Genomic DNA, 14,295 nt, shown 5'->3' on the forward strand with positions numbered 1-14,295 from the left:
TTCTAAAGTGAAGAAACCCAAATAGTTTTGCTTACATGTGCAAACTTTACAATTTAATTTCCAATTGGTTCATTCTTATTCCATTACATTTTTGTTTTTATTTTTATTATTTTTTCACTGCCCATATTTATAGGGTATGCTGTGGGTTTTTAATACATGGATCCATCATGACAAGATCTAATTAGGATAATTAGCATATGTCTCCTTAAGTGTTTATCTTTTGTGTGTGTGTGTGGTGAGACTATTCAAAATATGCTGTTCTTTTGCTTTTAAAACCTGCAGTGCATTGTAATAAGCTATAGCAGGCCCACTGTGTGATAGCCCCACTGTGTGATGGGACACTTAGCTTCATTCCTTTCTCCGTTACTCAGCAAAGGAGTTCCTCCCTCACCTTCTAGTCTCCTCACTGTCCCCAGCTTTTCATAACTAATTCTTTTCTCTAATTTTATGAGATCATAATGGGATATCTATTGCCATTTAAAATAATGAATCCTGCCCTGACTTGGTTTTGTTTCTGTTTTGTTACAGTGTTCTTAGGGGTGACAGATCTCCAAGCCAATCAGGTTGAAATGACAAGCTTGTGTGCTCGGTGGCAAATACATCGCCATGCCACAGCCTACAGGATAGTTCTAGAATCCCTTCAGGGTAAGTACAATTTTGTGAAGTACTCGCATGCCTGCGTCTGTGCAGATCATCTTGGAAAGTCATATTTACATGCTCAGAAGATGCATGTAGAAGCTTATCCATCAATGCTTTGCATCCACAAGCTCCTAAACAATGCAATCTGCTGTTGGTCTCAGGAGCCAAATAACCAGAACTAGCATACATTCAAATTGCACGGTGCTAGCACCGTGTTACCCACTCCATGGCGACCAGCTTCAAATGGCATGCTTTTCTGAGTGTTTCTTTGCCTTGGTGGTAACTTGTGAACACATTCTTATACAGGAGGAGGCATCATGTGTCCATATCTGTTGAGGTTTGGTCTGACATATAGGAGTTCAAAATAGAATGAACAGTGAAGACGAGAAAAACATTAAAAAAGATATACATTCTATGGTTGTGTGAAATGTGAGTTATGGATGTTTGAGACAAAGGAGATGAAAGATATGCCTACTATGAGTGGAGGAACAACTACAGAATTTGAGTTTTATTTCATATCTCTCTATGATCATACTTAATATAGAAGGGTTAATATTTACTGTCATTTTTAGGCTTAAAGATACTAAGCTTAATATCACACTCCCAGACGGTCCCGCAACAATTTGATCCGCATGTTTTAAGAATCTATGAAGGAAGTATAAGTTACTCTAGTTTGGAAAAATATTTAACCCTTTGGGTTGACAGTAATATGTATGAAAATCAGTGCAATCAATGGAACTACTACTATTTAGAGGTATTTTTATTCAAGATTTTTAGCGCAATATCTTTGCAGAGAAGCACTGAGACTCTTTACCAGAAGATATGATTAGTGTGTATAACTGTTGATCTGTAGTCCCAAACCACAGAGAGTTCTTTCCTAACCCAAGACCCTTTGGTGGCTACATAATGAATCAAAGTGTGTAAGTAAGTCTTTCACACGCCCTCAGAATGACTTTCAGGCTGCAAGAAGCCTTTCAAGCAGCATCGCTGTCATGTTGAAAGGAATGGACAGAAGTGTTGTTTCATTTACTCCCCATCATCGTTTGTAGCTGAGGAACTCGGACGTTGGATTAGCTCTGTTGTCTCTCACCCAATGGTGTTTATCAGCAACAGATTCTAATCTACAGCTGCTGGAAAAAGAATTTGGTCAGGGAGATGTGGGAGTAGCTGTGGGGAAAGCATTTCTTTTTTTTTTTTTTAATTAGGTATTTTCCTCGTTTACATTTTCAATGCTATCCCAAAAGTCCCCCATGCCCACCCCCCCCCAATCCCCTACCCACCCACTCCCCCATTTTGGCCCTGGGGTTCCCCTGTACTGGGGCATATAAAGTTTGCAAGTCCAATGGGCCTCTCTTTCCAGTGATGGCCGACTAGGCCATCTTTTGATACATATGCAGCTAGAAACAAGAGCTCCGGGGTACTGGTTAGTTCATATTGTTGTTCCACCTATAGGGTTGCAGTTCCCTTTAGCTCCTTGGGTAGTTTCTCTAGCTCCTCCATTGGGGGCCGTGTGACCCATCCAATAGCTGACTGTGAGCATCCACTTCTGTGTTTGCTAGGCCCCGGCATAGTCTCACAAGAGACAGCTATATCTGGGTCCTTTCAGCAAAATCTTGCTAGTGTATGCAATGGTGTCAGTGTTTGGAAGCTGATTATGGGATGGATCCCTGCATATGGCAATCACTAGATGGTCCATCCGGGGAAAGCATTTCTGGTAATTAATTAATTAATTAATTAATTAAATTTTCTTGGTGTTTTTATTTATTTATTTTATTTGTTATTTTATTTATTTACATTTCAAATGTTATCCCACTTCCCGCTTTCTCCACTGCAAACCCCCTATTCCATCCCTCTCCCTCCTGCTTCTATGAGGGAGCTCCCCCACCTATCCACCCATCCAATCCTGCCTCACTGCCTTAGCATTCCCCTACACTGGGGCATCCATCCAGCCTTCACAGGACCAAGGACCTCGCCTTCCATTGATGCCAGATAAGACAGTTCTCTGCTACATATGCAGCTGAAGCCATGGATCCCTCCATGTGTACTCTTTGGTTGGTGGTTTAGTCCTGGAAGCTCTGGGATGTCCAGTTATTTGATATTGTTGTTCTTCCTGTGGGGTTGCAATCACCTTCAGCTCCTTCAGTCCTTGCCCTAACTTCTCCATCGGGGTCCTCATGCTCAGTCCGATGGTTGGCTATGAGCATCTGCATCTGTATTGGTCAGGCTCTGGAGGAACCTCTCTGGGCACAGCCATACCAGGCTCCTGTCATCAAGCACTTCTTGGCATCAGCAATAGTGTCTGGGTTTGTTGTCTGCAGATGGGGTGGATCCCCAGGTGAGGCAGTCTCTAGATGGCCTTTCCTTCAGTCTCTGCTCCACTCTTTGTCTCTGCATTTCCTTTAGACAGGAGCAATTCTGGCTTAATATTTTTGAAGGTGGGTTGGTGACATGGGAGCCTCTCACATCCCAGGTCTCTGGGACATTTTTGGTATTTAAACTGATAGAGTTTAGTTCAAAGACTTGGGTTTCTTCTTCAGAGCGGGGAAGAGTGGTGTGGGACCCCTTCATCTTACAGAGAACTGTGATTGCTGTTCCTATTCATTGTCTGTTAAGGATGACGTAATGGATGATGCCCATCATCCCAGTGGGAGGATAAGACCCAGGTTTTGGTCACGTGACATACTTCTCTGGCAACATAGTCTGCCTCTGCAGATCTCTCTCTTCCTTTCCACCAGTCAAAGGAGCTATCAGGGGGTAAATGGGCCTTGATTCTCCCTTGTGTTAGAGAAAAGTTAGATAGGTTAACTTGCTGCAGAATACCTCAGTCAAATTTTCATTGTTGAATGAATAAATATTATTTTTTTTGTAATATATTTCCCCATGATCTGATCATACACACCTTCATCCCGATGTGAAGTTAGTGGAGATGTCCCTGCTGTAACCTCAGATTCTCATCATCTTTCTTCTCTGAGCTTCAGTTTCTCCAAAGATCACCTTATTTGAAATTATTAACTGTGACAATTCCCTACACATTTATAAGCCAACTGTCCAGGCTGCACCATTCAAATTTGTTTATTACATTTATAGAAACATGAATAAAGGGAGTTATACAAAAGAACCAGTTATTGGCTTGTACATTGAGAGGCATAACTGTGCCCAACTTCAGGCACCTCTGGATTCAGGAGTTTGAATAGAGTCTTGAGATGGAGTCTTGCTCGCTCGTCCCACTCTGCTTTTCATACTCAGTCAGGCTCTGTGATGGGGTTCCAGTCAGATCCAGAGTGACATCCTTCCAGTTTCTGGCTTCATAGGCATGGTGAAAAGAGACGTTTCTTTCTCAATATTTCCAACAGAAGTCCAGAAACTGAGTCATGCTGGTCTGGTTTGATCACATGCCTCTAAATCTGTCATTGAGTGCACAGGAATGAAATAAACAGACTGGTTGGACCCGGTTAACTTCCCTGTGTCTGGTGGCAGTGTCCAGGAGCAGCAGGGTGGTATTTAATGCTGTCCAGATTATAAGTACCAAGACGGGGAGGGCTGGATCCAAAGGAAAAAAGGGTGGGATTCAAGGCTGGCAAACACAAGACATCTGCTTGTGTAAATATTAGGACATTTTTATGGCTAAGAGAGGGGAAAAGATCACCAGAAGGACAAGCACCACATGGGGAAAGACTGAACTAAAACTTGTCAGTTAGCCATTTGCCAAAATCAGGCTTTGGTTAATTCTGGCATAGATCAAAGTGAGAGACTTAATTGGCCTTGCTAACTTCTCTCCCTCTCCCTCCTCCTCTTCCTCTCCCTCTCCCTTCCCCCTCTCCCTCCCCTTCCCCTCCACCTCTTCCTCTCTCCATCTTTTTTTTTTTTTAAAGCTAACATGGCAGCTAAGGTTTGATGCAGCATTTCTCTCTGAGTTCCTGTCATAAAGGCCAAGATACCACGTCTCCTTGTTAATTTGCTTGGTGAATTCTTGCAGCCTGCTTAGGAAAGAGTTCAGAGGGTACATGCCCTTCTCCCTCCTTTAGGGGTGAGATGCTGACTGTGTGCTAGTGTCTATTATAAGAACTAGAGGATTGCAGTGGAACACTTTATCAAAGACGAAGGCTAGAAACAAATTTTACATGCAACCTATATCAGAATCAAACTGTCTGATGCAAAGGCATGGTGATTTGGGGTCAGGTATTTGAGAGATCTGTGGACAGAAAGTCTTTATGTCATAAAATTCTAACACCATCTTTGTCCTGATTCTGAAGAGCCTCTGCATGTGGCTCTCTGCAGCCACTCAAGGCACCATTTTTGAACCAAGATGGTGACATCATTATCGATTCAATAACAATCCAGAATGTAGGTTACCTTACTTTTTAGAAATAAATATACAAAGACAGACCATTTTACTCTGTTCTAAGAAAATAAACTGAATTAACATTCTACCGTGGGCAGAGGGATTAAAAGGGTTAGTCATCATCTGATCAATTTTAGGTTTTGTTTTCCTTTAAGGCAAAGCCATTAGACTTGAAACACATGCCAAAAACCTTCACTCATGGAGCCCTTCCTTGTTACTGTTGGGAATCAAACTAATATTCTTTGCCACTAATTTTAATATGCCCATTCCAATTTTCCAAGGATTTGTGGATTTATTAATTTTTTCCAGTAAAGCCCATTAATATCCTATTTTCAAGGGTCCTTAAGAAGTACACAGATATCCGTGGAAAATAGGAAATGGCAGAAATAGAACATTTCTAAAGATGATTCCCTGAGGGAATCCCTGGAAAGCTTTTGTGGCTACAGATCTTTATACTGTATGCATAAGATTCAGAAAATATTTGTCTTATGGGTAGCTTATAGTGACTTCCAGTCAGTTGCAAGGGTTGCTCAGAAGCCAGAAAGAAGCAGTTTTCGTGGGTTTCTGGGCCTTGGAAGCACAGAGTGAATTTGGACATTAAAATTAGCTTGCCAGGCTTTCACAGTAGAATACAATCTTACCAAACAGTAATCATTTTAAAATTTAAGTGTTATTACCACACAGGGAGGTCACGTGGAGGCCATAGAACAGCTTTGTGGAGTTGGTGCTCTTCTTCCATGTTGAAGAGAGTTCTAGGGATCAAACTCAGGTCAATAGGCATGTAGAGCAAGCATCTTTACCAGCTGAGCCATCTTGCTGGTCCAGTACCAATGCTTTGCACTTGATCATTACATATGACACATGAGAAACAACTCAGGTAGACAGTATGCTGCTGGGAACAAGTATGTTTGTCTTTCTTTGTTGTGATGCTGAAGATGAATCCCAGTCGTCACATCCTCTTAGCCCAGTGCTAACATATTAATAAATATTACTTATAAAGTTCACTTATAAAATTCCTTAATATTCATAATATACAGAAATTAATTTCAAATGTCATTTACCAAATGACTTTAATTTAGAGGTCAACATTGTTCCATAGCCAAAATTCAAAATAATGTTTATCATGATACATAAATATTGATATAGATTGAAATATAAAGTCAAAGTTTGTCTGGACGTCATGCTTTCTAAAAGGCAAAAGTGCTGTGTTATCTTCACTTAATAATCAATTCATCTGTTTTATATTTTGCACATGCTGGTTTAAAAGTAAAATTCTGAAGTGATTATTATTATTTTTTTGTGGAGAAGCAGGTTGTTCCTATTAACTGCTAAACAAAATATATAATGTATTGAATCCATGTAGCCTTTGAGAGCAGTTTCCAAATTCCTAGCAATAAGCAGTTATAAGGCATTGATTAATCATATGCAATTTGAGTTGGTGAAATGGCTCAGCAGTTTAGAGCCCCTGCTGCTCTTGCGGAGGACTTGTGGAGTAGTTTAGTTACCTGCACTTGTGTTGGGTGGCTCCCAACCTCATGTAAATTCAGCTCTTAGGGATCCAACACCTTCTGGTCTCTTCAAGCATGCCTACACACATGGCATGCTCTCACACAGACACACACAGATATATACATAAAAATTTTAAAAATCTTTAGGAAAAGCAAAGACAACATTTAGGGAACAGAATCTAACTTAATTCCAAGAGAAGTTTTTTTTTTTTTTTTTTTAAATGGGACATTTTATTTATTTACATTTCAACATTTCAAATGTTATCCCCTTTTCCTGTTTCCTCTCCACAAATCCCCTATCCTATCCTCCTCCCCCTGCCCCCACCCACTCACCCACTCCCACCTCACCACCCTGGCATTCCCCTACACTGGGGCACTGAGCCTTCACAGGACCAAGGGCCTCCAAGAGAAGTTTTTAAAGTTACATTTTATTTGTGTATTTGGTGGCTGGGGATGGGGAAGCACACACATGCCACAGCAAGTGTGGAGGACTGTTTGTGGGAGCTGGTTCTGTTCTTCATCTATGATGTGGGTTCCTAGGGTCAAGCTCAAGTCCTGGGATTGGCAGGAAACACCCTTAGCCATTGAGCCATGTTGCTGGCCCCGGAGGGAAATTTTAATATTTGTTCTTTTTGTAGTAATGACAATTTCTCCATCTACCTAGATATCTAGAAATGTGAAGAAATAAATATTATGCCTGATTCTGAAACTCTTCAGTAGTTAAAAACCCCCGAAAGTCCCAGCCCTGACTTGTAAGGACCCCTTACCTGGGCTCTAGCTAGTGAGCACTCCAGAGTGCTCAGAATGTTTGATTGTGAAGAATTAAGTCTTTACACTATAACGTAGTAGTGGACAGTAAGTGACACGCTCTGAGACCTGAGCTTAGAGTTTGGATTCAAATTTCAGTTTGTGGCTGAGCTTGGCACTGTAGTAACTTGTTAATGTTTCTGGCCTCCAGTTTCTTGTCTTTAAAGTGAGGATAATTATAAGTGATATAAGAATAGAAAGGATTAGTAGACATAAAAATCTGTATGATAGTTCTTGGCACACGACAAGCATTCATTAGCTTCTTTGGCTGTTGCCGTTTGCGGTGGTGGTTATCATTCAACAACAGCCAACACGGGACCTAGAATAAGTAGGCTGTCCATAATGGTGAATGTGATTAACCCATTGCTCTGGCTCCAGACCCCAGGGCCAGCACCAACTCTTCTAAAGTGATAGGAATTTTACTGTGGGCGAGGGAAAAGAGAAGAGGGTCAATGGTTACTCCTCCAACGTTCTTTGTGCCTCTGACGTGGGGAAGACAGAAGGTGCGGTGATGTGTGACCTGACTCCTTGACTGACCTGAAAGGACCTGGTTCTCCTGTCTCTGTGGCCTTAAACCATTTCAGCACCATGTCCTGTTCAAAGAACACAGAGGGGTTTGCATAGTGCAACCAGGAAGTTTAGAAGAGGCATGCTAAGTTTTCTCAGTCGCCTTTAAGATAAAACCATCACAGGTGTCAGATCAAAATCAAGGCTGGCGATGGGGGTGCTGCTCGGGGATGGAATGCTCCCCTATTCTGCAAAAGACCCAAGGTTCAGTCCCTAGCACCTCACAAAACTGGGCATGGTTCACATGTCTCTTATTTCATCTCTTATTCAGAAGATGGAGGCAGAAGGATCAGAAATTAAAAAAAAAACAACAAAATTTAGCTGCACAATGAGTTCAAGGATAAACTAAGCTTGAGTATGTGTAGGGGGAAATAAGAGAGAGGAGGAAGAGGTCTTCAGAGGGAACAAGAAGCAAAAAGAGAGGGGAAGGAAATTTGTGTGACATGAAAGCTGAAGCAGTTTATTTGAGGAGATGACAGGGGCCACAAAGAGGAGGATAAGGCAGGACAGTAAGGGGGTGGGGATGACTTAGAACAAAGAGTAATGACACATAGCATGAAAATGCTGTCATGAAACCCATTGTTTTGCATGCCAACCTAAAAATATTCATTAAAATCATGTGTGACAGAGAAGAAACGGGGCACTCTGGGAACTCCTCTGTTGCCCTGGTAATGCCTCAAGCTTTTGTGCATGTTACTATGAGAACAAATTCTAACTGAAGTGTCTTAGATCACTGTTTAGAAGGGAACCCTGTTGGATGATCTTAAATTGTATGCAGTTAAAGACCGGTCTTTTTATGTAAGTCTGTGATCATGTGACTATGTTCTGGTGAATCAAGCTTAATAAATGGGAGTTGAGTGCAACAGATCAGTTAAGACTCGTACACATAACTATGTGCAGTCATAGTTCTTCATTCAATAAAGACATGACTTGGGAATCAAACAATAATAAGCCTTATTTTTGTCCATATTAAATGTAACTTTTTCCACATCTGACTGATTTTATTTTCATCAGCGTCAAAGCACTGTGTAGTACATACTCAGTCTACATAGTTTGACAATGCTCAGGTACCAGACCTTTGAATGGGTTTCTAGGTCTTTGGTGGCATTCAGAGGCTATTGGCTTTCCTTGTCACTCATCGAAACACTGGAGCTCTTCACAGTGCTATGGTCCGGCTCTGTCTCAGTACTAGTTTTCATCTCTTCCATCAGGAGGTGGTAGTGACCGAATAGTACTTTTCCCTTGGCTTTTAAAGTCTTTTTTGTAGGTGGTGTAGTCTTCTCAGAAGTCTTTCTCTTTGGGATCCATGGCAGGGTTTTCTTGTCTTTATTGGCAGTCTTTTGCACCTTCCCACTACTTTTGGAACTGAACTGACGACTCTTCTTGCCAGCAGTTCTGGTTTGGGGTAGATGGAGAGTCTTAGCTTTCTTGGACTTGGCACTTGAAGGTTGATGACTCAACATCTGTTGTAGGATCCGGTGATTTCCTGGTTGCTTTCACCATACTGAAGTCTGGAGTGGTCTACAAATGTAATTTTTAACAGAAGAAATTCAGTGAATATATAAAAAGGTTTACCTGGAGATACAATGCTGCAAATAAATGCAAATGGTGGGGTTGTGTGACATAGGCTTTTCCTAGAATGCATTTTAGAAGTTAATGATTGACGCAATGGCTGCTTCATGTTTTTCATCTCACATATGTTTTGTTTTGCTTTTAATGTAGACACACAAGCACAGGAATCCACGGTGGGAGGAGGCGTAAACAGGCATTGCTTCTATGGACTTCAGCCTGATTCAGAGTATAAAATCAGTGTTTACACAAAGCTCCAGGAGCTAGAGGGACCCAGTGTGAGCATCATGCAGAAAACACGTAAGTCAAATGCCTTCTTGTGATCCCCCTCAAAATAAGCAAATCGCATATCTATATGGATCTACAGCTTCACCCTGTTTAGAAAAATAATAGTTCTTGCTGCCTGGGAATATGAGCCTTGTACAATTTCCCCCCTTTATCCACCCCGAAATTCTTCACAATGCCCCGCTACTGCCGTTAGAGTATTTTCTTTTCCATTCCCCATATGTTGCCCCAGGGCCATCTGATGGCAAAAGGCTTGAAACAATGATTTACATTATGATCCAAACTCAGAGAAGCATTCATGGTATGTGGTGTGTGAAGCTGAGCTTGAGGACAATGCCATCTTATCACAGCAGTGAGGGTGGGCTCAGAGCCAACGGTGTGTTCCAACTGACTGACCCTGGAGTTATTGCCTCCTTAAGAGGTCCTTGTGTTGTTTTTCAAGCTGGCCCCAGATCTGATGCACGGAATGGAAAGGCCAAGTATAAAATTAAAACAAGACACTTTTTACATGTTCCAAGGAGATGAGGGTGCCAGCTTCTTAGAGTATCTTTTTTCCGCATTAATTAACACCCCAATTGCAGCCGCCCCTCTCCTCCCAGTCTCCTCCTTACATGGCCCCTGTCCCCTATCCCTCCCTTTCACCTATGAAAAGGGGGAGGTCCCCTCTGGGTACCAATCTACCCTGGTCCCTCAAGTCACTGCAGCACTAGGCACACCGTCTTTCACTGACGTCAGAGAAAGCAGTCCAGTTAGGGGAACAGGATTCATAGGCAGGCAACAGTCAGGGTAAGCATCCACCCCAGTTGTTGGGAGACCTGCTTGAAGACAAAGCTGCACACCTGCTACATATGTGTGTGTGTTGGGGCTAGGTCTAGTTTTCGTATAGTCTTTGGTTGGTGACGTTTCTGGGAAACCCAAAGAGTACAGGTTAGTTGACTCTGCTGGTCTTCTTGTGGAGCCCCTATCCCCTCTAGGACTTACAGTAGCTCTTAATAAAAAGTTCCTGACCTGGAGGCCTCAGCCATTGAAATGGCTAAAATAGATTTAACAGTAGTGAACTGAGGGTGGTTCTATTTGTATGCCTAACTCAGGATCTCTAATTTGTATTCAGATTTTAGAATATGAACAGGTGATGGGATTTCCTTCAGTTTTTGCATGGCATGTAGAAAGAACCACCACCTTGTATAGATATAGTAGCCTCTAGGACCATGGAGAAAGAAATCACAATCAGCTTACTCCCTTAAAAAACACTGGATGAGCTCATGTGTTATATAACTCATCCTTGATGGTAACACTCAAGGGGCAGAGGCAATGGGATCTGTTTGACTTCCAGTCTGGCCACTGCTACATAGTGAGGGGCTTCCCTAATAATTGATTAAAATATAACATGTTGAATCAACTAAAATTTTAAATAGAGAAACTTTATTTCACAATAAATATATCTAACGTTTTAAACATGTGTTCTTGACATATAATTTATATCATTAAATCTAAGAGCCATTTTTAGTGGGCAACTCAGTTATTTTGAGTACACTGGAGGAGTCATAGGAACACCACTATCATACCATCTTAAAGCATCCCCATCATCCCAAAGAAATTTTATCCTTATGTTATCACCTTTCCATTCTTATGTAACCTCAGGTAATGCTCTTTATTTTGTAAAATCCTTTCCTAGACCTTTTATATGGATAAAATATATATAGCAGACCACCCTCTGTATCTACCATGTTTTAATGAGTATGTCATTGACATTTACCAAAGCCATGAAATGTATCAGGTGCTCCTTTCCTTTCTGGTTGACTGGAGTTATGTCTTATGGGTACTCATCATGTAATGTTTGAAGGTAACAGGTCTTTGGTGGTATCCAAGTCTTGGACTCAAGCATGTTTTATTGGATCTCTGTGAGGCCACTTTCAGCCATCATAGTCTTGAGAAGTTCAACACCTCCGAGATTCTTTTTGCTCATCCATAAAATTAACTGTCTATTTTCTAACTGCCAATGGTGGCAGTGAATTTTCAACACCTTTGAGCATCTGTGGAGTGCTTCCTCTTGTGTTTTATCGAATACCTACTTTTTTGTCTTCTCCATTGCCTTCTTGGGAGTCACAACTATTTGCCTCAGACCTACAGCTCACTATCATGCATTTTTCTCTGGACCTTTACTTAAAAAAATTTTTTTATAAAGTACATTTTAAAATCTTGGACGCCTTTCAAAGACAGCCTATGTGCCCTCCTGATGCCAATCTGCCAGAAGCTTTTAATTTCTGGGTTCTCAGGTTTATAGGCTAAGTTCCCTGTTCATGCTCAGTGCTTGTCTGACTGTCAGAAACAACTAACTTTGTGACCCTGGTTTACTTTAGTCCTCTAACCTTAATCTTACCCTTGTTAGGTACCAACTCAGGGTTAATCCCAATTGGATCTCTTAGTTTGATGTAAATATTTCCCTGATACGGAAGATATCTGTCTTCTAATAGCTTCTTCCATCCACTGGCTCAAGTTCAACTTTCTGAAGCAGCACAGATCAGGCCTGTTTATCTGTTATGCGACAGCTTGTCATATGGTTGATGATAAGGACCATCTGTGTGCCAAGTAAGGAGTATAAGCATGTGGCACCACAGTGTGTGCTCCTCATACCCAAGAGATTCTTTGGCCGGATGCTTTGTTCAAACAAACCTCCCCTTGATTTGATTCTGAGTTTATTGATGAAACTGAGGATATGTCTGCATCTTATATATTAAAAAAAAATGCTTAATAACAAAGATGACCCAAGTCACTTAAAGTGCGTAAGCCAGGCTTTGGAAGCAGTTTGTAGTGATCTAAAGAAAGTTTTGCAGTCACAGTTTTAGTATTAGAAACTGTCTTTTTATAAGCAGACCTGGGAGGGTAGCTCTCTCCTTAGTTTCAGTGGGCAGAGTATTCTCTGCAGGCAAGCTCTCTTCTTGCAGGGAAAAAAACAAAAACAACAACAACAACAAAAAAAGAAACTGTCTTTTTGTCTTCTCTCTCTCCCTTTTAATTTTAGAATTCTCAAAACAACAACAACATTTAAGAACAATAGGCATTCATATATCCATAACTGAACGGGAGCGTCACATAAAGTGTGTTTTCCCTCCTTCTTTTTTCTAGGAAGACATATTTCTATCACTGTGGTTTCTTCCAAAAACGCCTTTTACTTTACCCACAAGTGGGATTTTGCCATGGTGTCCTGTGTCTTGCTTTGTGTCACACAGTAATTAGTTCATGGACATTTTTCCTTTATCAGTAATATACAGTTACCTCATTCTTTCATGCTGACTCACTCATGTCATGGAGCTAATTTAATTTTATTGTGTCCCAGATTGGAAAAGAATACAAAATTCATCTCTTCTTATGAAAGAATTCCCTTTAAACATCTGTCAGAGCTTGAACTTACCCATCTGTCCGTTACTTGAAGTTGGACTTCCCCTTTGTGAATGGGCGTTTCCCAAATATTAAACGGGGATGATGAGAATTTTCTGTTTCTTTTTTTTTTCTAAATCTTCAGTGTTGGGTATCAATAAAAATGAAAAATAAAATACTATTTTATCTTTACCTACAACTGTAGGTAGCAATGGTGCTACAACTCCTTGGTGCTTTGCTGTGAGTTGGCACAAGAATCAGTTTTCTCTCTTACTGTTCCCAGGTCATCTGCATGCTGAAAAGATCTGACCACACTCCAGTCCCTAAGTATTTATTCTTGGTCCCCAGAAGCGAGAGGCTTTTTTCAAGTTTCACACTGAGCAGAATAGAGAGTGAATCATATTTCATTTGTAAGTGGCATCTTTGGAGACACAGGCTGGAAAGGATTAGAAGTGTCAGGGACAAAGACTGATGGTCAGTACTTAGGCAGAATGGAAATGAGGTTCACTGTCTATGTGAAAGCAGCCAGAACCTACATCTCACCAGAGGACCAGGATTTCTGCCTTAAATCAACATCAGAACCACTTTGTAGTTGGCAGTTTGATTACACCGACTCCTGCTGGGCAGCCTGAATGGGGGCAGGATACATTTCAAGGCTTTGGTGTGTCATGAAAGGATGAATAAAGCCAGTTTTCACTGGCTGTGACTCGTTTATAGCAGTCCTCAAAGCAGATCGTCAAAGAAGGCCGTTATCAACATCATTGATGACCTTGAATAAAGATTCACTGTACCACTTCTCTCCAGTAGATGAAATCGCTCATGAGTATTCTTTATCCCTTTCCTACATAGAGTCACTTCCCACGGAACCACCGACTTTTCCTCCAACCATCCCACCAGCAAAGGAAGGTAAGAGAACAAGAATGACAGTGTGATTCTAGATCCAGTGTTAGGTGTGAGTTAGTTCATTCAGTGAAAATCACGGTGGATGCTGGAGAGATGGCTCATCAGAAAAGAGCACATGTTGATCTTGCAAAGGATCTGAGTTTGGTTCCCAGCACCTACATCAAGCAGCTCACAACTACCTGTAACTCTAGCTCCAGGGTGTTTGATGCCAAGCCTCTGGTCTCCCTGGGGATTGCACTCACATAGGCCGACTCACACGTACAAATATACATCATTTCAAAAATAAATTAAATACAA

General features: G+C 41.3%; 1 protein-coding gene across 3 annotated transcripts in view; it reads left to right on the forward strand.

Annotated features, from left to right (window-relative positions):
* Col14a1 (collagen, type XIV, alpha 1) overlaps nucleotides 1–14,295 on the forward strand; it is a 213,160-nt gene that overhangs the window by 119,712 nt on the left and 79,153 nt on the right. For all 3 annotated transcript variants that reach the window (XM_006520385.4, NM_001368422.1, NM_181277.4), the window contains exons 23-25: nucleotides 529–645; nucleotides 9,586–9,732; nucleotides 13,945–14,001. In XM_006520385.4, coding sequence (XP_006520448.1) covers nucleotides 529–645; nucleotides 9,586–9,732; nucleotides 13,945–14,001 — 321 coding nt within the window. The remainder of the gene's footprint in view (nucleotides 1–528; nucleotides 646–9,585; nucleotides 9,733–13,944; nucleotides 14,002–14,295) is intronic.

This window comes from Mus musculus, chromosome 15 (assembly GCF_000001635.26).
Source record: "Mus musculus strain C57BL/6J chromosome 15, GRCm38.p6 C57BL/6J".
Lineage (NCBI taxonomy): Eukaryota > Metazoa > Chordata > Mammalia > Rodentia > Muridae > Mus > Mus musculus.